At 41.5% G+C, this 24221-nt stretch overlaps 1 protein-coding gene across 2 annotated transcripts in view; it reads right to left on the reverse strand.

The window, feature by feature from the left end:
• Nucleotides 1-24221, reverse strand: part of EMSY (EMSY transcriptional repressor, BRCA2 interacting) — a 224437-nt gene that overhangs the window by 153158 nt on the left and 47058 nt on the right. For both annotated transcript variants that reach the window (XM_053708699.1, XM_053708698.1), the window contains exon 12: nucleotides 16502-16638. In XM_053708699.1, the coding sequence (XP_053564674.1) occupies nucleotides 16502-16638 (137 nt within the window). The remainder of the gene's footprint in view (nucleotides 1-16501; nucleotides 16639-24221) is intronic.

Genomic DNA, 24221 nt, shown 5'->3' on the forward strand with positions numbered 1-24221 from the left:
GGAGATAGAGAACTTTTCTCTACGTTCACCTTCCACCCGTGAGATCTGAGAAAGGCTAGGACAATGTCCGTATGAGCCTTTGCTTGTGGCAGGGACGACGCTTGAATCAGAATGTCGTCCAAGTAAGGTACTACTGCAATGCCCCTCGGTCGTAACACCGCTAGAAGGGACCCTAGTACCTTTGTGAAAATTCTTGGGGCAGTGGCTAATCCGAATGGAAGTGCCACAAACTGGTAATGTTTGTCCAGAAAGGCAAACCTTAGGAACTGATGATGTTCCTTGTGGATAGGAATATGTAGATACGCATCCTTTAAATCCACCGTGGTCATGAATTGACCTTCCTGGATGGTAGGAAGAATTGTTCGAATGGTTTCCATTTTGAACGATGGAACCCTGAGAAATTTGTTTAAGATCCTGAGATCCAAGATTGGTCTGAATGTTCCCTCTTTTTTGGGAACTATGAACAGATTGGAGTAGAACCCCATCCCTTGTTCCTTTAATGGAACAGGATGAATCACTCCCATTTTTAACAGGTCTTCTACACAATGTAAGAATGCCTGTTTTTTTATGAGGTCTGAAGACAATTGAGACCTGTGGAACCTTCCCCTTGGGGGTAGCTCCTTGAATTCCAGAAGATAACCTTGGGAGACTATTTCTAGGGCCCAAGGATCCAGAACATCTCTTGCCCACGCCTGAGCGAAGAGAGAAAGTCTGCCCCCCACCAGATCCGGTCCCGGATCGGGGGCCAACATCTCATGCTGTCTTTGTAGCAGTAGCAGGTTTCTTGGTCTGCTTACCTTTGTTCCAGCCTTGCATTGGCCTCCAGGCTGGCTTGGCCTGAGACGTATTACCCTCTTGCTTAGAGGGTGTAGAACTTGAAGCTGGTCCGTTTCTACGAAAGGGACGAAAATTAGGCTTATTTTTAGCCTTGAAAGACCTATCCTGAGGAAGGGCATGGCCCTTTCCCCCAGTGATATCTGAAATAATCTCTTTCAAGTCAGGGCCAAACAGCGTTTTCCCCTTGAAAGGAATATTAAGCAATTTGTTCTTGGATGACGCATCCGCTGACCAAGACTTTAGCCAAAGCGCTCTGCGCGCCACAATAGCAAACCCTGAATTTTTCGCCGCCAATCTAGCTAATTGCAGGGTAGCGTCTAGAGTAAAAGAATTAGCCAATTTAAGAGCACGAATTCTGTCCATAATCTCCTCATAAGAGGTATCCTTATCTAGCGACTTTTCTAGTTCATCAAACCAGAAACACGCTGCTGTAGTAACAGGAACAATGCATGAAATTGGCTGTAGAAGGTAACCTTGCTGAACAAACATCTTTTTAAGCAAACCTTCTAACTTTTTATCCATAGGATCTTTGAAAGCACAACTATCCTCTATAGGGATAGTAGTGCGTTTGTTTAAAGTAGAGACCGCCCCCTCGACCTTAGGGACTGTCTGCCATAAGTCCTTTCTGGGGTCGACTATAGGAAACAATTTCTTAAATATAGGGGGAGGAACAAAAGGTATGCCGGGCCTTTCCCATTCTTTGTTTACAATATCCGCCACCCGCTTGGGTATAGGAAAAGCTTCGGGGGGCACCGGGACCTCTAGGAACTTGTCCATCTTACATAATTTCTCTGGAATGACCAAATTGTCACAATCATCCAGGGTAGATAACACCTCCTTAAGCAGAGCGCGGAGATGTTCCAATTTAAATTTGAACGTAATAACATCAGGTTCAGCTTGTTGAGAAATTTCTCCTGAATCTGAAATTTCTCCCTCAGACAAAACCTCCCTAGCCCCTTCAGACTGGAGTAAGGGCATGTCAGAACCATTATCATCGGCGCCCTCATGCTCTTCAGTATCTAAAACAGAGCAGTCGCGCTTACGCTGATAAGTGGGCATTTTGGCTAAAATGTTTTTAATAGAATTATCCATTACAGCCGTTAATTGTTGCATAGTAAGAAGAATTGGCGCACTAGATGTACTAGGGGCCTCTTGTGTGGGCAAGACTGGTGTAGACACATAAGGGGATGATGCAGTACCATGCTTACTCCCCTCACTAGAGGAATCATCTTGGGCATCATTTTCACTATCACATGCATCACATCTATTTAAATGAGAAGGAACTTTGGCTTCCTGACATACAGAACATAGTCTATCTGATGGTACAGACATGATAAACAGGCATAAACTTGATAACAAAGTACAAAAAACGTTTTAAAATAAAACCGTTACTGTCACTTTAAATTTTAAACTGAACACACTTTATTACTGAATATGCGAAAAAGTATGAAGGAATTGTCCAAAATTCACCAAAATTTCACCACAGTGTCATAAAGCCTTAAAAGTATTGCACACCAAATTTGAAAGTCTTAACTCTTAAAAACTCTTTTTACATTTAACCCCTATACAGTCCCTGGTATCTGCTTTGCTGAGACCCAACCAAGCCCAGAGGGGAATACGATACCAAATGACGCCTTCAGCACGCTTTTTCAGTGTATCAGAGCTCCTTACGCATGCATCTGCATGCTTTGCTTCCCAAAAAACAACTGCGCATTAGTGGCGCGAAACTGAGGCTCTGCCTATGACTAGAGAAGGCCCCCAGTGAAAAAGGTGTCCAATACAGTGCCTGCCGTCTTTTTTATCAAAATTCCCAAGATAAAATTAACTCCTCAAAGTAATAAACCATTAAACATGTTTATAAAACAAACGTTTTAGCCCAGAAAAATGTCTACCAGTCTTTAAAGCCCTTGTGAAGCCCTTTATAACTTGTTATTAAAATGGCTTACCGGATCCCATAGGGAAAATGACAGCTTCCAGCATTACCAAGTCTTGTTAGAAATGTGTCATACTTCAAGCAGCAAAAGTCTGCACACTGTTCCCCTCAACTGAAGTTACTTCATCTCAACAGTCCTGTGTGGAAACAGCCATCGATTTTAGTAACGGTTGCTAAAATCATTTTCCTCTTACAAACAGAAATCTTCATCTCTTTTCTGTTTCAGAGTAAATAGTACATACCAGCACTATTTTAAAATAACAAACTCTTGATTGAAGAATAAAAACTACATTTAAACACCAAAAAACTCTAAGCCATCTCCGTGGAGATGTTGCCTGTACAACGGCAAAGAGAATGACTGGGGAAGGCGGAGCCTAGGGGGGATCATGTGACCAGCTTTGCTGGGCTCTTTGCCATTTCCTGTTGGGGAAGAGAATATCCCACAAGTAAGGATGACGCCGTGGACCGGACACACCTATGTTGGAGAAATATAATTTATGCTTACCTGATAAATTCATTTCTCCTGTAGTGTAGTCAGTCCACGGGTCATCCATTACTTATGGGATTATAACTCCTCCCTAACAGGAAGTGCAAGAGGATCACCCAAGCAGAGCTGCTATATAGCTCCTCCCCTCTAAGTCATATCCAGTCATTCGACCGAAACCATACGAGAAAGGAGAAACTATAGGGTGCAGTGGTGACTGGAGTTTAATTAAAATTTAGACCTGCCGTAAAAACAGGGCGGGCCGTGGACTGACTACACTACAGGAGAAATGAATTTATCAGGTAAGCATAAATTATATTTTCTCCTGTTAAGTGTAGTCAGTCCACGGGTCATCCATTACTTATGGGATACCAATACCAAAGCTAATAGTACACGGATGACGGGAGGGACAGGCAGGATCTTTACACGGAAGGAACCACTGCCTGTAGAACCTTTCTCCCAAAAACAGCCTCCGAAGAAGCAAAAGTGTCAAATTTGTAAAATTTTGAAAAAGTGTGAAGTGAAGACCAAGTTGCAGCCTTGCAAATCTGTTCAACAGAGGCCTCATTCTTAATGGCCCAAGTGGAAGCCAAAGCTCTAGTAGAATGAGCTGTAATCCTTTCAGGAGGCTGCTGTCCAGCAGTCTCATAGGCTAAACGTATTATGCTACAAAGCCAAAAAGAGAGAGAGGTAGCCGAAGCTTTTTAACCTCTCCTCTGTCCAGAATAAACGACAAACAGGGAAGAAGTTTGACGAAAATCTTTAGTTGCCTGCAAATAAAATTTCAGGGCACGGACGACGTCCAGATTGTGCAAAAGTCGTTCCTTCTTTGAAGAAGGGTTAGGGCACAATGATGGAACAACAATCTCTTGATTGATATTCTTGTTAGTGACTACCTTAGGTAAGAACCCAGGTTTAGTACGCAGAACTACCTTGTCTGAATGAAAAATCAGATAAGGAGAATCACAATGTAAGGCCGATAACTCAGAGACTCTTCGAGCCGAGGAAATAGCCATTAAAAACAGAACTTTCCAAGATAACAGCTTGATAGCGATTGAATGAAGGGGTTCAAACGGAACACCTTGCAGAACGTTAAGAACTAAGTTTAAGCTCCACGGCGGAGCAACAGTCTTAAACACAGGCTTATTCCTAGCCAAAGCCTGACAAAAAGCCTGAACGTCTGGAACTTCTGCCAGACGTTTGTGTAAAAGGATAGACAGAGCTGAAATCTGTCCCTTTAACAAACTAGCAGATAAACCCTTTTCTAAACCCTCTTGTAGAAAAGACAATATCCTAGGAATCCTAACCTTACTCCATGAGTAACTCTTGGATTCGCACCAATATAAGCATTTACGCCATATTTTATGGTAAATTTTCCTGGTAACAGGTTTCCTAGCCTGTATTAAGGTATCAATCACTGACTCCGAGAATCCACGCTTTGATAGAATCAAGCGTTCAATCTCCATGCAGTCAGCATCAGAGAAATTAGATTTGGATGTTTGAAAGGACCCTGAATCAGAAGGTCCTGTCTCAGAGGCAGAGACCATGGTGGACAGGACGACATGTCCACTAGATCTGCATACCAGGTCCTGCCTGGCCACGCAGGCGCTATTAGAATCACCGATGCTCTCTCCTGTTTGATCCTGGCAATCAATCGAGGAAGCATCGGGAAAGGTGGAAACACATAAGCCATGTTGAAGACCCAAGGTGCTGTCAGAGCATCTATCAGCACCGCTCCCGGGTCCCTGGACCTGGATCCGTAACAAGGAAGCTTGGCGTTCTGGCGAGACGCCATAAGATCCAGATCTGGTTTGCCCCAATGATGAAGCAGTTGGGCAAACACCTCCGGATGAAGTTCCCACTCCCCCGGATGAAAGGTCTGGCGACTTAGAAAATCCGCCTCCCAGTTCTCCACGCCTGGGATGTGGATCGCTGACAGGTGGCAAGAGTGAGACTCTGCCCAGCGAATTATCTTTGAGACTTCCATCATCGCTAGGGAACTCCTTGTTCCTCCTTGATGGTTGATGTAAGCCACAGTCGTGATGTTGTCCAACTGAAACCTGATGAACCTCAGAGTTGCTAACTGAGGCCAAGCCAGAAGAGCATTGAAAATTGCTCTTAATTCCAGAATGTTTATTGGAAGGAGTCTCTCCTCCTGAGTCCATGATCCCTGAGCCTTCAGGGAATTCCAGACTGCGCCCCAACCTAGAAGGCTGGCGTCTGTTGTTACAATCGTCCAATCTGGCCTGCGGAAGAGCATCCCCTTGGACAGATGTGGCCGAGAAAGCCACCATAGAAGAGAATCTCTGGTCTCTTGATCCAGATTTAGCAGAGGGGACAAATCTGAGTAATCCCCATTCCACTGACTTAGCATGCACAATTGCAGCGGTCTGAGATGCAGGCGCGCAAATGGTACTATGTCCATTGCCGCTACCATTAAGCCGATTACCTCCATGCACTGAGCCACTGACGGGTGTTGAATGGAATGAAGGACACGGCAAGCATTTAGAAGTTTTGATAACCTGTCTTCCGTCAGGTAAATTTTCATTTCTACAGAATCCATAAGAGTCCCTAGAAAGGGAACTCTTGTGAGTGGCAATAGAGAACTCTTTTCTACGTTCACCTTCCACCCATGCGACCTTAGAAATGCCAGAACTAACTCTGTATGAGACTTGGCAGTTTGGAAACTTGACGCTTGTATCAGAATGTCGTCTAGGTACTGAGCTACCGCTATGCCTCGCGGTCTTAGTACCGCCAGAAGAGAGCCCAGAACCTTTGTAAAGATTCTTGGAGCCGTAGCTAACCCGAAGGGAAGAGCTACAAACTGGTAATGCCTGTCTAGGAAGGCAAATCTTAGATACCGGTAATGATCCTTGTGAATCGGTATGTGAAGGTAGGCATCCTTTAAATCCACTGTGGTCATGTACTGACCCTCTTGGATCATGGGTAAGATGGTTCGAATAGTTTCCATTTTGAACGATGGAACTCTTAGGAATTTGTTTAGGATCTTTAAGTCCAAGATTGGTCTGAAGGTTCCCTCTTTTTTGGGAACCACAGATTTGAATAGAATCCTTGCCCGTGTTCCGACCGCGGAACTGGGTTGATCACTCCCATTAGTAAGAGGTCTTGTACACAGCGTAGAAACGCCTCTTTCTTTATCTGGTTTGCTGATAACCTTGAAAGATGAACTCTCCCTTGTGGAGGAGAAGCTTTGAAGTCCAGAAGATATCCCTGAGATATGATTTCCAACGCCCAGGGATCCTGGACATCTCTTGGCCAAGCCTGGGCAAAGAGAGAAAGTCTGCCCCCCACTATATCCGTTTCCGGATCGGGGGCCCTCACTTCATGCTGTCTTAGGGGCAGCAGCAGGTTTTCTGGCCTGCTTGCCCTTGTTCCAGGACTGGTTAGGTTTCCAGCCCTGTCTGTAGCGAGCAACAGTTCCTTCCTGTCTTGAAGCGGATGAAGTTGATGCTGCTCCTGCCTTGAAGTTACGAAAGGCACGAAAATTAGACTGTTTAGCCTTTGGTTTGGCCCTGTCTTGAGGCAGGGCATGGCCCTTACCTCCAGTAATGTCAGCGATAATTTCTTCCAAGCTGGGCCCGAATAATGTCTGCCCTTTGAAAGGAATATTAAGCAATTTAGATTTAGAAGTCACATCAGCTGACCAGGATTTAAGCCACAGCGCTCTGCGCGCTTGAATGGCGAATCCGGAGTTCTTAGCCGTAAGTTTGGTTAAGTGTACTACGGCATCAGAAATAAATGAATTAGCTAGCTTAAGGGCTTTAAGCTTGTTCATAATCTCATCCAATGGAGCAGTGCTAAGGGTCTCTTCCAGAGACTCAAACCAGAATCCCGCCGCAGCAGTGACAGGCGCGATGCATGCAAGGGGTTGTAATATAAAACCTTGCTGAACAAACATTTTCTTAAGGTAACCCTCTAACTTTTTATCCATTGGATCTGAAAAAGCACAGCTATCCTCCACCGGGATAGTGGTGCGCTTAGCCAGAGTAGAAACTGCTCCCTCCACCTTAGGGACCGTCTGCCATAGGTCCCGTGTGGTGGCGTCTATTGGAAACATTTTTCTAAATATAGGAGGGGGTGAAAAGGGCACACCGGGTCTATCCCACTCCTTGTTAACAATTTCTGTAAGCCTTTTAGGTATAGGAAAAACGTCAGTACACGCCGGTACCTCAAAATATTTATCCAGCCTACATACTTTCTCTGGAATTGCAACCGTGTTACAATCATTCAGAGCCGCTAATACCTCCCCTAGTAATACACGGAGGTTCTCAAGCTTAAATTTAAAATTTGAAATCTCTGAATCCAGTTTACTTGGATCAGATCCGTCACCCACAGAATGAAGTTCTCCGTCCTCATGTTCTGCAAATTGTGACGCAGTATCAGACATGGCTCTACTATTATCAGCGCACTCTGTTCTTACCCCAGAGTGATCGCGTTTACCTCTTAATTCTGGTAATTTAAATAGTACTTCAGTCATAACATTAGCCATGTCTTGCAAAGTGATTTGTATGGGCCGCCCTGATGTACTTGGCGCCACAATATCACGCACCTCCTGAGCGGGAGGCGAAGGTACTGACACGTGAGGAGAGTTAGTCGGCATAACTTCCCCCTCGTTGTCTGGTGATATTTTTTTAACATATAAAGTTTGACTTTTATTCAAAGTAACATCTATACATTGAGTGCACAAATTTCTATTGGGCTCCACATTGGCCTTTAAACATAGTGAACAAACAGATTCATCTGTGTCAGACATGTTTAAACAGACTAGCAATAACACTAGCAAGCTTGGAAAAAACGTTTAAATAAATTTACAAGCTATATAAAAAATGCTACTGCGCCTTTAAGAAACATAAAAATGTGACACAGTTGAATTAACAATGAACCAAATATGTTAAAACAACCAAATTTTAACAGAAAATGTATAAAGTTAGCAGAGGATTGCACCCACCAGCAAAAGGATGATTAACCCCTTAATACCCAAAACGGATAACAGTTGAAATAATAAACGTTTTTATCACAGTCAAACACACTGTCACAGGTCTGCTGTGACTGATTACCTCCCTCAAAACTAGTTTTGGAGACCCCTGGGCTCTGTAGAGACGTCCTGGATCATGGAGGAAGAAATAGGAAGACTGTGACTAAATTTTTACTGCGCAATAAAGCGCTAAAATAGGCCCCTCCCACTCATATTACAACAGTGGGGAAGCTCAGTAAACTGTTTTTATGCAGGAAAAAAAAAAAAAAACGACAGCCATGTGGTAAAAATTATGCCCATAAAGTTTTATCACCAAGTACCTCAGAAAAAACGATTAACATGCCAGTAAACGTTTTAAAAATTGAAAATTGTGAAGTGTTATTAATAAGCCTGCTGCTAGTCGCTTTCACTGCAGTGCAGGCTCAAATATTACTTTAATATTGACAGTATTTTCTTAGTGAAATTCCATTCCCCAGAAATACCTCAGAGTATACATACATACATATCAGCCTGATACCAGTCGCTACTACTGCATTTAAGGCTGCACTTACATTACATCGGTATTAGCAGTATTTTCTCAGTCAATTCCATTCCTTAGAAAATAATTTACTGCACATACCTCCTTGCAGGTGGGCCCTGCATGCTATCCCCTGTTCTGAAGTTACCTCACTCCTCAGAATGGCCGAGAACAGCAAGTGGATCTTAGTTACGACTGCTAAGATCATAGAAAACTCAGGCAGATTCTTCTTCTAATGCTGCCTGAGAACAAACAACACACTCCGGTGCCGTTTAAAATAAACTTTTGATTGAAGAAATAAAAACTAAGTTTAACACACCACAGTCCTCTCACACGTCCTATCTTTAGTTAGGTGCAAGAGAATGACTGGATATGACGTAGAGGGGAGGAGCTATATAGCAGCTCTGCTTGGGTGATCCTCTTGCACTTCCTGTTAGGGAGGAGTTATAATCCCATAAGTAATGGATGACCCGTGGACTGACTACACTTAACAGGAGAAATAGTGTTCTGCCTTGGGCGACCTGGGGCACTCAGCGCGGCATACGCTGCAGACAAATAAAGCAACTTTAAGAATGAAGTATTTTATACTTCATGACTGGAAGTCCCCTTTATTTGTTGCACTGGTAAATCCTAGCGCTTTAAAAATGCTAGGATTTACCATCAATTTAAGGGGCAGAGCATTTGACTGCTATAGTGAGAATCACTAGATCTTTAGATTCATAGCTCACATCTAGTATAAAAAGTTCTCAGACCCAGAACTGTCACTAAACACAGCCAATGGGTTAACACATTTTTATATTATACTTTCTTTAAAAAAAAAAAAAATTAAAAAAATGTGTGCATGAAATGGGGGGGAGGGGTATTGCCAAAAGTGAAAAAAGCTTTCATGATTCAGAGAGAGTCTGCACTTTTAAGACACTTTTAAATTGACTTCTATTATCAAAATAGACTGTTCTTTTGATATCCCTTGTTGAAAAGCATTTGTGCATATCTTCAGCAGCAACTAGTTTGTAATTGGTGGCTACAAACATTTTTCTCGTCAATGGCTCAATCAATTGTTTAACGGAACATTTTCATTAGGCACTTTTATGTCCCATTGAAGAGACACAACCCAAATGTTTTATTTCATGATTCAGATAGAGCATGCAATTTTAAGCAACTTTCTAATTTACTCCTATTATCATTTTTTCTTTGTTCTCTTGCTATCTTTATTTGAAAAACAAAATGTATGCTTACCTGAAAAATTTGTTTCTTTTTAGACACTATGAGTCCACAGATCATCAGCCTTACTTGTGGGATTACACCTCCTGGTCAGCAGGAGGAGGCAAAGAGCACCACAGCAGAGCTGTTAAATATAGCTCCTCCCTTTCCTCCCACTCCAGTCATTCAACCGAAGTTAGGAAGAGAAAGGAAAAGCTAAGGTGCAGAGATGTCTGAAGTTTACAAAAAAAACTAACAACCTGTCTTAAAAGAACAGGGCGGGCCGTGGACTCATCGTGTCTAAAAAGAAACAAATTTATCAGGTAAGCATACATTTTCTTTTCTTTTTAAAGACACAATGAGTCCACAGATTATCATCCTTACTTGTGGGATACAATACCAAAGCTAGAGTACACGGATGATAAGGGAGGGACAAGACAGGGAACCTAAATGGAAGGCACCACTGCTTGAAGAACCTTTCTCCCAAAAGCCGCCTCAGCCGAGGCAAAAGTATCAAACTTGTAAAATTTAGAAAAAGTGTGAAGAGAAGACCAAGTTGCAGCCTTGCAAATCTGTTCCATAGAAGCTTCATTTTTGAATGCCCATGAGGAAGCAACCGCCCTAGTGGAATGAGCCGTAATTCTTTCAGGAGGCTGCTGTCCAGCAGTCTCATATGCAAAGCGGATGATACTCCTCAACCAAAAAGAGAGGTAGCCGTAGCTTTCTGACCCTTACGTTTTCCAGAGAAAATTACAAACAGAGAAGAAGACTGACGAAAGTCCTTAGTTGCTTGTAAGTAAAACTTCAAAGCACGGACTAAGTCCAAATTATGCAGAAGCCTTTCCTTCTGAGGAGGATTAGGACACAAGGAAGGAACAACAATCTCCTGATTAATGTTCCTGTCTGAAACAACCTTAGGAAGGACCCCTAGTTTAGTACGTAAAACTACCTTATCCGAATGGAAAATAAGGTAAGGCGAATTGTATTGCAACGCCAAAAGCTCAGATACTCTTCAGGCTGAAGAAATAGCAACAACAAATAAAACCTTCAAAGATAACAACTTAATATCTAAGGAATGCATAGGCTCAAACGGAGCCCCTTGAAGAACCTTAAGAACTAAATTCAAACTCCATGGAGGAGAAACTGGTTTAAACACAGGCCTGACAAAAAGATTGAACATCTGGGACATCCGCCAGACGTTTGTGTAACAAAATAGATAAGGCAGAGATCCGACCCTTTAGGGAACTTGCCGATAAACCCTTCTCCAATCCTTCTTGGAGAAAAGACAAAATTCTGGGAATCCATGAGTAGCCTTTGGATTCACACCAATAAAGATATTTGCGCCATATCTTATAATAAATCTTTCTAGTTACAGGCTTACGTGCCTGAATCAAGGTCTCTATGACCGAGTCAGAAAAACCAAGCTTGGATAGAATTAAGCGTTCAATTTGCAGTCAGCTTCAGAGAAATTAGATTTGGATGAAGGAAGGGTCCTTGAATGAGAAAATCCTTCCTCAATGGTAGTCTCCAAGGTGGCAGGGATGACATTTCCACCAGATCGGCATACCAAATCCTGCAAGGCCACGCAGGAGCAATGAGGATCACTGATGTCTTCTCCTGTTTGATACGAGCCATTACCCGAGGAAGAAGAGCAAACGAGGGAAAAAGATATGCTAGGCTGAAGGACCAAGGAACTGCATCTATCAGTTCCGCCTGGGGATCCCTGGATCTTGACCCGTATCTTGGAAGCTTGGCGTTCTGACGAAATAACATGAGATCTAACTCTGGCCGACCGCATTTGCGAATCAGGCTGGAGAATACTTCCGGATGGAGTTCCCACTCTCCCAGATGAAAGGACTGCCTGCTCAGAAAGTCCGCCTCCCAGTTGTCCACCCCTGGAATTTGGATCTCTGACAGATGGCAAGAATGGGCCTCCCCCCACCGGATGATCTTGGCTACCTCCGTCATCGCTAAGGAACTCCTCGTACCTCCCTGATGATTGATGTAAGCCACTGTCGTTATATTGTCCGTCTGGAATCTGATGAACTGGGCCGAAGCCAACTGAGGCCAGGCCAGAAGAGCATTGAAGATCGTTCTCAGTTCCAGGATGTTTATAGGAAGAATAGACTCCGCCGGAGTCCACACTCCCTGAGCCTTTAGAGGACCCCAGAAAGCTCCCCACCCTAGAAGGCTGGCATCTGTTGTCACAATCACCCAGGATGGTCTGCGAAAGCATGTTCCCTGGGATAGATGATCCAGAGACAACCACCATTGAAGTGAATCCTTGTCTCCTGCTCCAGGGTTATTCGAGGAGACAAGTCTGCATAATCTCCATTCCACAGCCTGAGCATGTTTAACTGCAGAGGTCTGAGGTGAAACCGAGCAAACGGAATGATGTCCATTGCCGCCACCATCAGTCCGATTACTTCCATGCACTGGGCCACCGTCGGCCGAGGATTGGCCTGAAGGGCATGACAGGCATCTAGAATCTTTGATTTCCTGACCTCTGTCAGAAAAATCCTCATAGATATAGAGTCGATTACAGTTCACAAGAAAGTCACCCTTGCTTTCGGGATTAAGGAACTTTTTTCCAGATTCACCTTCCACCCGTGAGCTCTCAAAAGGGATAGTACAATGTCGGTATGGGACCTTGCTTGTTGACAAGATGGCGTCTGGATTAGAATATCGTCCAGATAAGGCGCCACCGCAATGCCCCGTGGTCTTAAAACCACCAGTAGAGACCCCAGAATCTTTGTGAAAATTCTGGGTGCCGTGGCCAGTCCGAAGGGAAGAGCCACGAACTGAAAATGTCTGTCCAGAAAGGCAAACCTTAGGAACTTGTGATGGTCTCTGTGGATAGGGACATGCAGATATGCATCCTTTAAGTCCACTGTTGTCATAAATTGACCCTCCTGAATCAATGGAAGAATGGTACGAATGGTTTCCATCTTGAAAGATGGAACTCTGAGAAACTTGTTCAGATGTGAGGTCTAAAACAGGTCTGAAAGTTCCCTCCTTCTTGGGAACTACACACAGATTTGAATAAAAACCATGCCCTTGTTCCTGTACAGGAACGGGAGTAATCACTCCCAGGGAAGAAAGGTTTCTTACACAATGTAAGAACGCCTCTCGTTTTATCTGGTTTGCAGATAATCTTGAAAGAAGAAATCTTCCTGGAGGAGGAAAATTTTTGAACTCCAGTTTGTATCCCTGGGACACTATTTCTATAGCCCAGGGATCCTGAACATCTCGCACCCAAGCCTGAACGAAGGAAAGTCTACCCCCCACCAGATCCGGTCCTGGATCAGGGGCATGCCCTTCATGCTGTCTTTGAGTCAGCAGCAGGCTTCTTGGACTGTTTACCCTTGCTCCAAGGCTGGTTTGGTCTCCAAGTGGGCTTAGACTGAGAATAGTTTCCTTCCTGTTTAGAGGAGGAAGAGAAAGAATTTCCCTTGAAATTGCGAAAGGAACGAAAATTATTTTGACGTCCTTTTTGTTTATTTCTCTTATGATGAAGGAGATGACCCTTACCTCCCGTGATGTCAGAGATAATTTCCTTCAAGCCAGGTCCAAACAAGGTCTTACCCTTGTAAGGAATAGCTAGAAGATTAGACTTAGATGAAACGTCCGCAGACCAAGGCTTTAACCATAAAGCTCTGCAGGCTAGGATAGAGAACCCTTAACTCTTAGCTTCTAATTTAGTAATTTGCAGAGAAGCATCCGTAATAAAGGCATTAGCTAACTTCAGAGCATTGATAATATTCTTGGATCTCCTCCAATGACGTCTCAGACTTCAGAGACTCAGACAGAGAATCAAACCAATAAGCTACCGCACTAGTGACAGTAGGAATGCACGCAGCCGGCTGCAACAGCAGACCCTGGTGAACATAAATCCTTTTAAGTAGCCCCTTTAACTTCTTGTCCATGGGTCTTAAAAGGCACAACTATCCTCAATAGGAATAGTAGTTCGCTTGGCTAAGGTGGAGATAGCCCCTTCTACCTTAGGAACCGTTTGTCAAGCTTCCTTGATAGTGTCAGCTATAGGAAACATCTTTCTGAAAATAGGAGACGGAGAGAAGGGAATACCTGGTCTCTCCCATTCCTTAGAAACAATCTCCGAAGCTCCCTTAGGAACTGGAAAAACAATAGAGAAAGTAAGAACTTCAAAATATTTGTCCAATTTACTCGCCTTCACAGGAGCGACTACTACTGTGGAATCACAGTCGTCTAAAGTAACCAATACCTCCCTGAGTAACAGACTGAGGTGTTCTAGTTTAAATCGGAAAGAGACAACCTCCGAATCAGTCAAAGGTTATGAATCTGAAATCTTGCCATCTAATAAAACCTCTATACCCTCCATCTCAGTTCCCTGGGAGGGTACCTCTGAGACTGCTACCATTGCATCAGAAACCTCACTGATAACATGCTTGTCTTTCCTCTTGCGCTTGCCCTGAAACATAGGAAAGGCAGACAACGCATCAGAAAATGTGGAAGACATAACCGCCGCTATGTCTTTTAAAGTAACTCCAGCAGGTGCTAGAGCAGAATTGCAGGGCACTGCTGGTGGGGGCGTTAATTTTTGGGACGCTTGGGGAGAAAGATGCAGCATAAATTGACCCTCATCCGAAGATTCCTGGACAACAACTGCCTGAGAAGAAATTGTCTCAGTAAAACTTTTATCCCTAAAACTTAGTCCTTTCAATACAGAAAGGGATTGGTGGTTCCACATTTGCATCCAGACACAAGGCACGTGTAACATAATGCACACCCTCTTGATCCATTATTCAATACAAATTAACAAATAATTAACAGAAAAAACAATAAACATTAGAAAAAAATAACTACACAAAAACCGTTACTGTTCCTTTAAATACAAACCGTTTCTTTATTTTACTGCAAACTGTCAGATTCCTCTAAAGCACAGCGACTAACAAATTGACGTCACAAAATAAACCTCTGCACCACAGTAATCTGCTGAGGTGCTCCTACCGTACAAAATGACACCGGATCCCCTTGTCTCCTATGCAGGTCCGTTCAGTCACACTGCGCAATCCATCAGACCGGACTTAACGTATCTGTACTAGAAGCGCATGAAATTACATTACATGCCGCTCTAGAACAGACATTCAAGTAGCCCATCTTATGTTGCACTAATCCTTTCAGGAAAACAGCGCTCTACCTAGTGGCGCGCAAATACAGGAAGCCCTAACGCAGGCAAAGAGAATGACTGAAGTGGGAGGGAAGGGAGGAGCTATATATAACAGCTCTGCTGTGGTGCTCTTTGCCTCCTCCTGCTGACCAGGAGGTGTAATCCCACAAGTAAGGATGATGATCCGTGGACTCATTGTGTGTTTAAAAAGAAAAGAAGGCATCTAAGCTTTTTTATTAGTTCAGAACTCTGGACGGAACTTTTTTTATTGGTGGATGAATTTATCCACCAATCAGCAAGAACATCCCAGGTAGTTCACCAAAAATGTGCCGGCATCTAAACTTACATTCTTGCATTTCAAATAAAGATACCAAGAGAATGAAGAAAACGTGAGTAAATTAGAAAGTTGCTTAAAATTTCATGCTCTATCTGAATCACGAAAGAAAATATTTGGGTTCAGTGTCCCTTTAAAAAGGACATAAATGTGCCAAATGAAAATGTTCTGTTAAAGCATTTTATTATTATTATACACTATATTTTTGTTTGCATAAATGTTTTGTAGATGATACATTTATATGGCCCATCTGGGAGTGTTTTTGTAACAATGTATAGTTTTGCTTATTTTTAAATAACATTGCGCTGATTTTCAGACTCCTAACCAAGCCTCTAAGTATTATATGTATACTGATGTATACACACTTCAGATTGCTTTTGTTTGTATAATGGGTCTTTTCATATGCAGGGGAGAGGAGGGGAGGTCTTCTCTCAGCCCCTTTCACTGGGTGTCCCAGCCTAACCTCATCAACAATGCTAACCTGGGAGCTTCTAAGTAATTTTTTTAAATGTTTTATACTGGATTTTTATATCAGTATCTGTGCATATTCTTCTTTATAGTAGTGTCTATTACATGCAGTTATATGAAAATTGGTGTATACTGTCACTTTACGTATCTAACTCCTTTTAATAAAGCATATATTAAGATTTCAGTTTGCTCTTATTGCACTTGAATGGTTACTACTGAGATGGAGGTCAGTGTGTATGGATTCTGGGAATGCTTGTGATACAGTTCTTTTGAGTCTGTACATTAATTATATATTTGTCCTCTTTAATCCTCAACTCTGCTCAGTTCTAGGTAAGATACATTAAATACACTGGAGAAAAAAAATCTAGTAGTCTTAGCATTAGTCACAGCTACTGGTCTGGGAATGTCAACCATTGAACACACACAAAATGTCAGCTCCCTTACTACTCGGTCCTTTCCTCCAGCTTCCAGTACAGGCTGTGATGCCCATCACCAAGATGAGATAGACCTCCAGGGAGCAAATCTTACAGTTGACATATTTAGCACCGATGCATAGAACTGAGTCAGAGAGCAGTCTACTCACCCCAGCATTCAGCAACGTTGTCACAACATTTTTGCCTGGCAGACCTTGAATTGTTGTCCCTTTGCCTGTGGTCTTCTGCACCACAATAACGTTGGGCTTTGAGGTTATCGGTATAGTAGTTATCTTGGTTGTTGTACCTTTATATGTTAAAAACATAAAACAGATTGACTGACTAAATACTTCTGATTCATGCAACCATTAACCTTTTTCGCTGCTAAGCTATTTTTTACCCCAGTGCGGAGCTAAATTTTTTGAGCTTTGTTTGCTACCCACTTTTAAACACTATTTATTGTAAGGCAAATTTCAGTTAGCGAACCACACAATTTATAGTTTTTTTTTTCCAGCAGGCCAGGCAGATTTATAATATACCATTATTAAATTTATATTTCATGGCATGTGTGATAGTTGCAGTAAAAAAAAAAAAAAAAAAGTATTTTTAGTAAATAATATTGAAAATGGCCAAGTGACCACCCTTGTTAATGTGATCAACTTACTAAATTGGCATCAAGAGTTGACTTTAGCAATTTCACATTCTTAATAAAAATAGATTAAAGTGAATGCACAGTGACTATACTGCAATTCCTTGATAATAGCTTGAATGCTTTTGAGAAAAAAAAAAAAAAAAAAATGAGCTGTGGTCATTAAAAACAGGTGTGAACAAAAACCATTTTGATGTGAAGGGGCTATGTGTAGTTAATGTTTAGAGTGATCTTGGCGGGGTAAACAGATGGAGTATGATGTCATCGTATCACAGAAGGGTTTACACAGGGTGCTATCACTTTGGGGTTGACCACAGCAAGATAACTAAACAATACTGCATGTGAGAGTTTTCTGTTTACAACAGCACAATCCAATTATTTAAAACTATGTAACCTAATTTAAAGGATCACTCAATGCAGTAGAATTGCATAACTAACAAGTGCATAATAAAAAACAGAATTTATGCTTACCTGATAAATTACTTTCTCTTGCGGTATATCCAGTCCACGGATTCATCCTTTACTTGTGGGATATTCTCATTCCCTACAGGAAGTGGCAAAGAGAGCACACAGCAAAGCTGTCCATATAGCTCCCCCTCTAGCTCCACCCCCCAGTCATTCGACCAAAGGTTAGGAAGAAAAAGGAAAAACCATAGGGTGCAGTGGTGACTGTAGTTTAAATAAAAAAAAATTTACCTGACTTAAATGCCAGGCCGGGCCGTGGACTGGATACACCGCAAGAGAAAGTAATTTATCAGGTAAGCATAAATTCTGTTTTCTCTTGCAAGGTGTATCCAGTCCACAGATTCATCCTTTACTTGTGGGATACCAATACCAAAGCTTTAGGACACAGATGTAGGGAGGGAACAAGACAGGTACCTTAAACGGAAGGCACCACTGCTTGCAAAACCTTTCTCCCAAAAATAGCCTCCGAAGAAGCAAAAGTATCGAATTTGTAAAATTTCGCAAAAGTATGCAGTGAAGACAAAGTCGCTGCCTTACAAATCTGTTCAACAGAAGCCTCATTTTTAAAAGCCCATGTGGAAGCCACTGCTCTGGTAGAATGAGCAGTAACAGTTTTAGTAGGCTGCTGGCCAGCAGTCTCATAGGCCAAACGGATGATGCTTTTCAGCCAACAGGAAAGAGAGGTAGCAGTCGCTTTCTGACCTCTCCTCTTACCAGAATAGATAACAAACAAGGAAGATGTTTGTCTGAAATCCTTAGTTGCTTGTAAATAGAACTTTAAAGCACGAACTACATCAAGATTGTGTAATAGACGTTCCTTCTTCGAAGATGGATTAGGACACAGAGAAGGAACAACTATTTCCTGGTTAATATTCTTGTTAGAAACAACTTTAGGAAGAAAACCAGGCTTGGTACGCAAAACTACCTTATCTGCGTGGAACAGGCCTGAGCGAAGAGATAGTCTGCCCCCTACTAGATCCGGTCCCGGATCGGGGTCCACCCCTTCATGCTGTCTTGGTGGCAGCTGCAGGCTTTTTAGCCTGTTTACCCTTATTCCAGCCCTGGTAAGGTTTCCATGTTGCCTTGGGCTGTGAAGCGTTACCCTCTTGCTTTGCAGCCAGAGAGGATGAAGCGGGGCCGTTCCTGAAATTGCGAAAGGAACGAAAATTAGCTTTGTTCTTTGTCTTAAAGGTCTTGTCCTGAGGAAGAGCATGGCCTTTTCCCCCGGTGATATCTGAAATAATCTCTTTCAATTCAGGCCCGAAGAGGGTCTTTCCTTTGAAAGGAATGTTCAAAAGCTTGGAATTAGACGACACATCGGCCGACCAGGACTTTAGCCATAGCGCCTTGCACGCCAAAATGTCGAAACCTGAATTTTTCGCCGCTACCTTAGCTATTTAGAAAGCGGCGTCAGCGATAAAAGAATTAGCTAGCTTTAGAGCCTTAATTCTATCCATAATTTCCTCATATGAGGTCTCGGTCTGGAGCGAGTCTTCCAGCGCCTCAAACCAGAAAACAGCTGCAGTAGTTACAGGAATAATGCAGGCAATAGGTTGGAGAAGAAAACCTTGTTGAACAAAAATTTTCTTAAGTAAACCCTCTAACTTCTTATCCATAGGGTCTTTAAAAGCACCTGAATGACATGGGTGCAGGTGTGTTGGGGGAAAGGATGGTAGCACGTTTAGAGAACCTTTTAAACTAGGCAAAGGGGGGGAGTGTCAATTTGAACAAAATAGAACAGAGAGATCAGTGTCTGAATATGTCACTCCATTAATATCTCAAGGAAGGGATGACTTAAGAAATGTCACATTAGAAAGTATAGAGGAAAGTACACCAAGTAGCAGCAGAAAGCACATGAAAATTAAATGTATGACAACAAATGCAAGAAGCATGACAGGTAAAATGGGGGAGCTGACGCTCTTAGTTGCAGAAGAGGACTATGATGTTATCAGTATAACTGAAACTTGGTGGGATGATTCACATGACTGGGCAGTTAACTTAGAGGGGTATACATTATTTAGGAGGGACAGGAATAATAAAAGGGGTGGAGGAATCTGCATGTATATTAAACCTGACCTTAAACCTACAATAAGGGAAGATATTTATGATACAAGTGACAATGTAGAGACCCTGTGGGTTGAAATAAAGAGTGGGGGGAAAAATCCTAAAAAAATATTACTAGGAACATGCTACAAGCCTCCCAACATTAGTGACCCGGAGGAAACTCAACTACTTATCCAAATAGGTAAGGCTGCTAATAACAGTGCTGTAATTATGGGAGATTTTAACTACCCTGATATAAACTGGGCCAATGAAACTAGTAATTCAGCTAAGGGGGATAGATTTTTAAATGTTCTCAGGGATAACTTCTTGTCACAATTAATAGAGGAGCCAACTAGGAGTAAAGCTATATTGGATTTAGTGCTATCAAACAATACAGATATAATATCAAACATAGAAGTTAAAGAACATTTGGGTAACAGTGATCATAACATGGTCACATTTGAAATCTCTTTTCATATGCAGTGTTTTAAAGGCTTAACTAAGACTTTTAATTTCAAGAAAGCAAAATTCAACGATTTAAGGAAATCATTAAATAATATAAATTGGGACAATGTATTTTCTAATAAAAATACAGAGGATAAATGGATAATATTTAAAAATTTGTTAAATAAATATACATATCAATACATACCATATGGTTATAAAAATAAAAAAAAAAATAAGCCGTTATGGCTAAATAAAAATGTGTTAAAAGAAATTAGGAAAAAACGTAGGGCATTTAAATTATTAAAAGAAAATAGTACAGACTCAGCATACAATATTTATAAGGAATGTAACAAAGCATGCAAAAAAGCAATCAAATTAGCCAAAATTGAAAATGAAAAATTAATTGCTAAGGATTCTAAGTCTAACCCTAAAAGGTTCTTTAAGTACATAAATAGCAAAAAATCTAAGAAGGATAATATAGGTACATTAAAATGTGTGGAGGGTAGCATGATAAATAATGACAGGGAAAAGGCTGAGGTACTAAACCAGTTTTTTTCTTCAGTATACACAAGAGAGGAACCATTGAATGATACTTTGGAACAGAATAGAACATGCCAGTCCATACCACTAACTGGGTTTTGTTTAGAGGATATCAGGAAAAAACTAAAAAATATTAAGGTAAATAAAACTCCAGGCCCAGATGGAATACACCCAAGGGTGTTAAGTGAACTTAGCACTGTTATAGACAAACCTTTACTCTTAATTTTTCAAGACTCATTATCCTCAGGCATGGTACCCCAGGATTGGCGTAAAGCTGATGTGGTGCCACTCTTCAAAAAGGGAAGCAGGGATGATCCAGGAAGCTATAGACCAGTTAGTCTGACATCAATAGTGGGGAAGATATTTGAAGGGATTATAAGGGATTATATTGATGAGCATATTCGTGTAAACAAGATTATGAGTTCTAATCAGCATGGCTTTAGGAGAAATAGATCATGTCAAACTAATCTAATTAGATTCTACGAGGAAGTAAGTAAAAATATAGATAAAGGGGAATCAGTTGATGTGATATACTTAGATTTTGCAAAGGCATTTGATACAGTGCCTCATGAGAGATTAATGCACAAAATTAAGGGACTGGGAATAGCTGAAAATGTTAGCTCATGGATAAATAACTGGATAAAAGATAGGGAGCAACGAGTAGCAGTAAATGGATCATACTCAGATTGGACAAAGGTAATCAGTGGCGTCCCCCAGGGATCAGTACTGGGCCCTGTTCTTTTTAATATTTTTATAAATGACTTGGAGCAAGGATTAAATAGCGACATCTCTATTTTTGCAGATGATACTAAGTTAAGTAAGGTCATTAGGTCAGAGCAGGATGAACTCTCTTTGCAAAGGGATTTGCTAAAATTAGAACTATGGGCAAGTGAATGGAAAATGAGATTTAATACGGAAAAATGTAAGGTTCTACATTTTGGAAGTAAAAATAAGCAGGCTATGTATTTTTTAAATGGGACAAGACTTAGCCAAACACAGGAGGAAAGGGATTTGGGAGTAGTAATAGATAACAAGCTAAAGATGAGTGCACAATGCAGAGCAGCGGCTTCAAAGGCTAATAAGATACTAGCATGTATTAAACGAGGCATTGATTCAAGGGAGGAAAGCATAATTCTGTCATTATATAAAGCCCTGGTAAGACCTCACCTTGAGTTTGGAGTGCAGTTCTGGGGACCGATTGCTAAAAAAGATATTGCAGAACTAGAAAAAGTTCAGAGAAGGGCCACAAAGCTAATAAGGGGATTGGAGAAATTAACCTATGAGGAGAGGCTAGCCAAACTGGGTCTGTTCTCTTTAGAAAAAAGGCGCTTGAGAGGTGACATGATTACTTTATATAAATATATTCAAGGCCCATATACAGAGATGGCAGAAGCTCTTTTTATTCCAAGAAAATTGGTTCTGACAAGAGGTCATAATTTAAGGTTGGAGGAAAGGAGATTTAATCTCCTGCAACGAAAACGTTTTTTCACTGTAAGAGCAATAAAATTGTGGAACTCATTACCAAAGGAGGTAGTGAATGCCAATACCATAGATACATTTAAAAATAGTCTGGATAATTTTCTGTATATAAACAAAATTCATGGATATGATTGCTAGTATTAAATGGGTCACATTTTAATGGGGTTATTTAAGCTTAACTGGAGCTTTTTGTAAGTATTTTAGATTTGTATAGGTTGAACTCGATGGACTTCAGTCTTTTTTCAACCTTATCTACTATGTTACTATGTTACTATGTTACAACTGTCTTCAATTGGTATGGTTGTGCGTTTAGCAAGTGTAGAAATAGCCCCCTCCACCTTAGGGACCGTCTGCCACGAGTCCCGCACAGGGTCAGGTATGGGGAACATTTTCTTAAAAACAGGAGGGGGAGCAAAGGGAACACCTGGTCTATCCCACTCCCTAGTAACGATATCCGCAATCCTCTTAGGGACCGGCAACGTATCCGTGTAAACAGGGACCTCTAGGTACTTGTACATTTTACACAATTTCTCTGGGATCACCAAAGGGTCACAGTCATCCAGAGTAGCTAATACCTCCCTAAGCAAAACGCGGAGGTGTTCTAGTTTAAATTTAAAAGCCAATGTATCTGAATCTGTCTGAGGAGAAACCCTTCCTGAATCAGAGACTTCTCCCTCAGACATCAAATCCCTCGCTCCCACTTCAGAGCGTTGAGAGGGTATATCGGATACGGCTACCAAAGCGTCAGAATGCTCATAATCTGTTCTTAAAACGGAGCTATCACGCTTTACGGGTAACACGGGCAGTTTAGATAAGAAGGCTGTAAGAGAATTATCCATGACTGCGGCTAAGTCTTGTAATGTAAAAGGGCTTGTGCGGGCGTAACTGGTTGTGACACTTGGGGAGAGGCAGACGGGCTACCCTCGTTACCTTCAGTCTGAGAATCATCTTGGGCCACATTCTTAAGTGCAACAATATGATATTTAAAATGTATAGACATATCAGTACAAGTGGGACACATTCTGAGAGGGGATTCCACCATGGCTTCTAAACACATTGAACAAGGATTTTCCTTAGTGTCAGTCTTGAATAAACAATCGATTGCCCTGAATCAGTGTCAACCAGCATAATTAGCCCTGTTATGTAAGCATTAAATTCCTTACTAAGTCTGTGAACATAGCTTACCCTCCCCTCATGGGGATATTGTCAGTCTCTTCTAGCATTATCTCAGTCTTGTCTAGAAATAAATGACGGAACATACCTCATTGCAGATTACCCTGCAAACCGTTCCCCCCCAACTGAAGTTTTCTGGTACTCCTCAGTCCTGTTTGTGAACAGCAGTGGATTTTAGTTACAACATGCTGAAATCATTTTCCTCTCAGCAGAAATCTTCATCACTTTTCTGCTAGAGAGTAAATAGTACAAACCGGTACCATTTAAAATAACAAACGTTTGATTGAAGATAATAAAAACTACAATTCTAACACCACATTCACTTTACCCTCCCGTAGAGAAACCCTAGTGCTTAGAGCCGGCAAAGAGAATGACTGGGGGGTGGAGCTAGAGGGGGAGCTATATGGACAGCTTTGCTGTGTGCTCTCTTTGCCACTTCCTGTAGGGAATGAGAATATCCCACAAGTAAAGGATGAATCCGTGGACTGGATACACCTTGCAAGAGAAAAGGCAATAGCACCTACTCTGAATTTCAAATAAGCAGTAGATTTTTTTTTTCTTCTGGCAAATTTATTTTTTCTCCCAATTTCAGGGCCCCTGTATCATGTGACAGACATCAGCCAATCGCAGATTAGTATATGTGCACATGCTCAGTAGGATCTTGTTCCCCAGAAAGTGTGAATATAAAAAGACTGTGCCAAACGCGATTATGGAAGTAAATTGGAAAGTGTCTTAAAACTGCATGTTCTATCTGATCACCTGACTATACAGACAAAATTCATATTAACTTAAAATTATGAACATAAATAAAATAAGAAAAAATCAAAAACGAGAGTACAAAACTGTGAAGACGGATGGGGATCCCTGCTACTAGATATATATGTAATACACAGCTAAACGATAATTTGCACACTGCAGTAGTAGATGTGATTTAAAGGGATGTGAGACAGTATAAGATTGTAATATAAAATGCCTAATTATACGTAGTAAAAACACTTTGCAATATACTTTCATTATATATTTTGTTCCCTTTTCCTGTAATTTACGTGTGTTGGTTTTCTAAATTCCAATGAGTTTCTTCAAAGTAATCGGTG

This window comes from Bombina bombina, chromosome 3 (assembly GCF_027579735.1).
Source record: "Bombina bombina isolate aBomBom1 chromosome 3, aBomBom1.pri, whole genome shotgun sequence".
Lineage (NCBI taxonomy): Eukaryota > Metazoa > Chordata > Amphibia > Anura > Bombinatoridae > Bombina > Bombina bombina.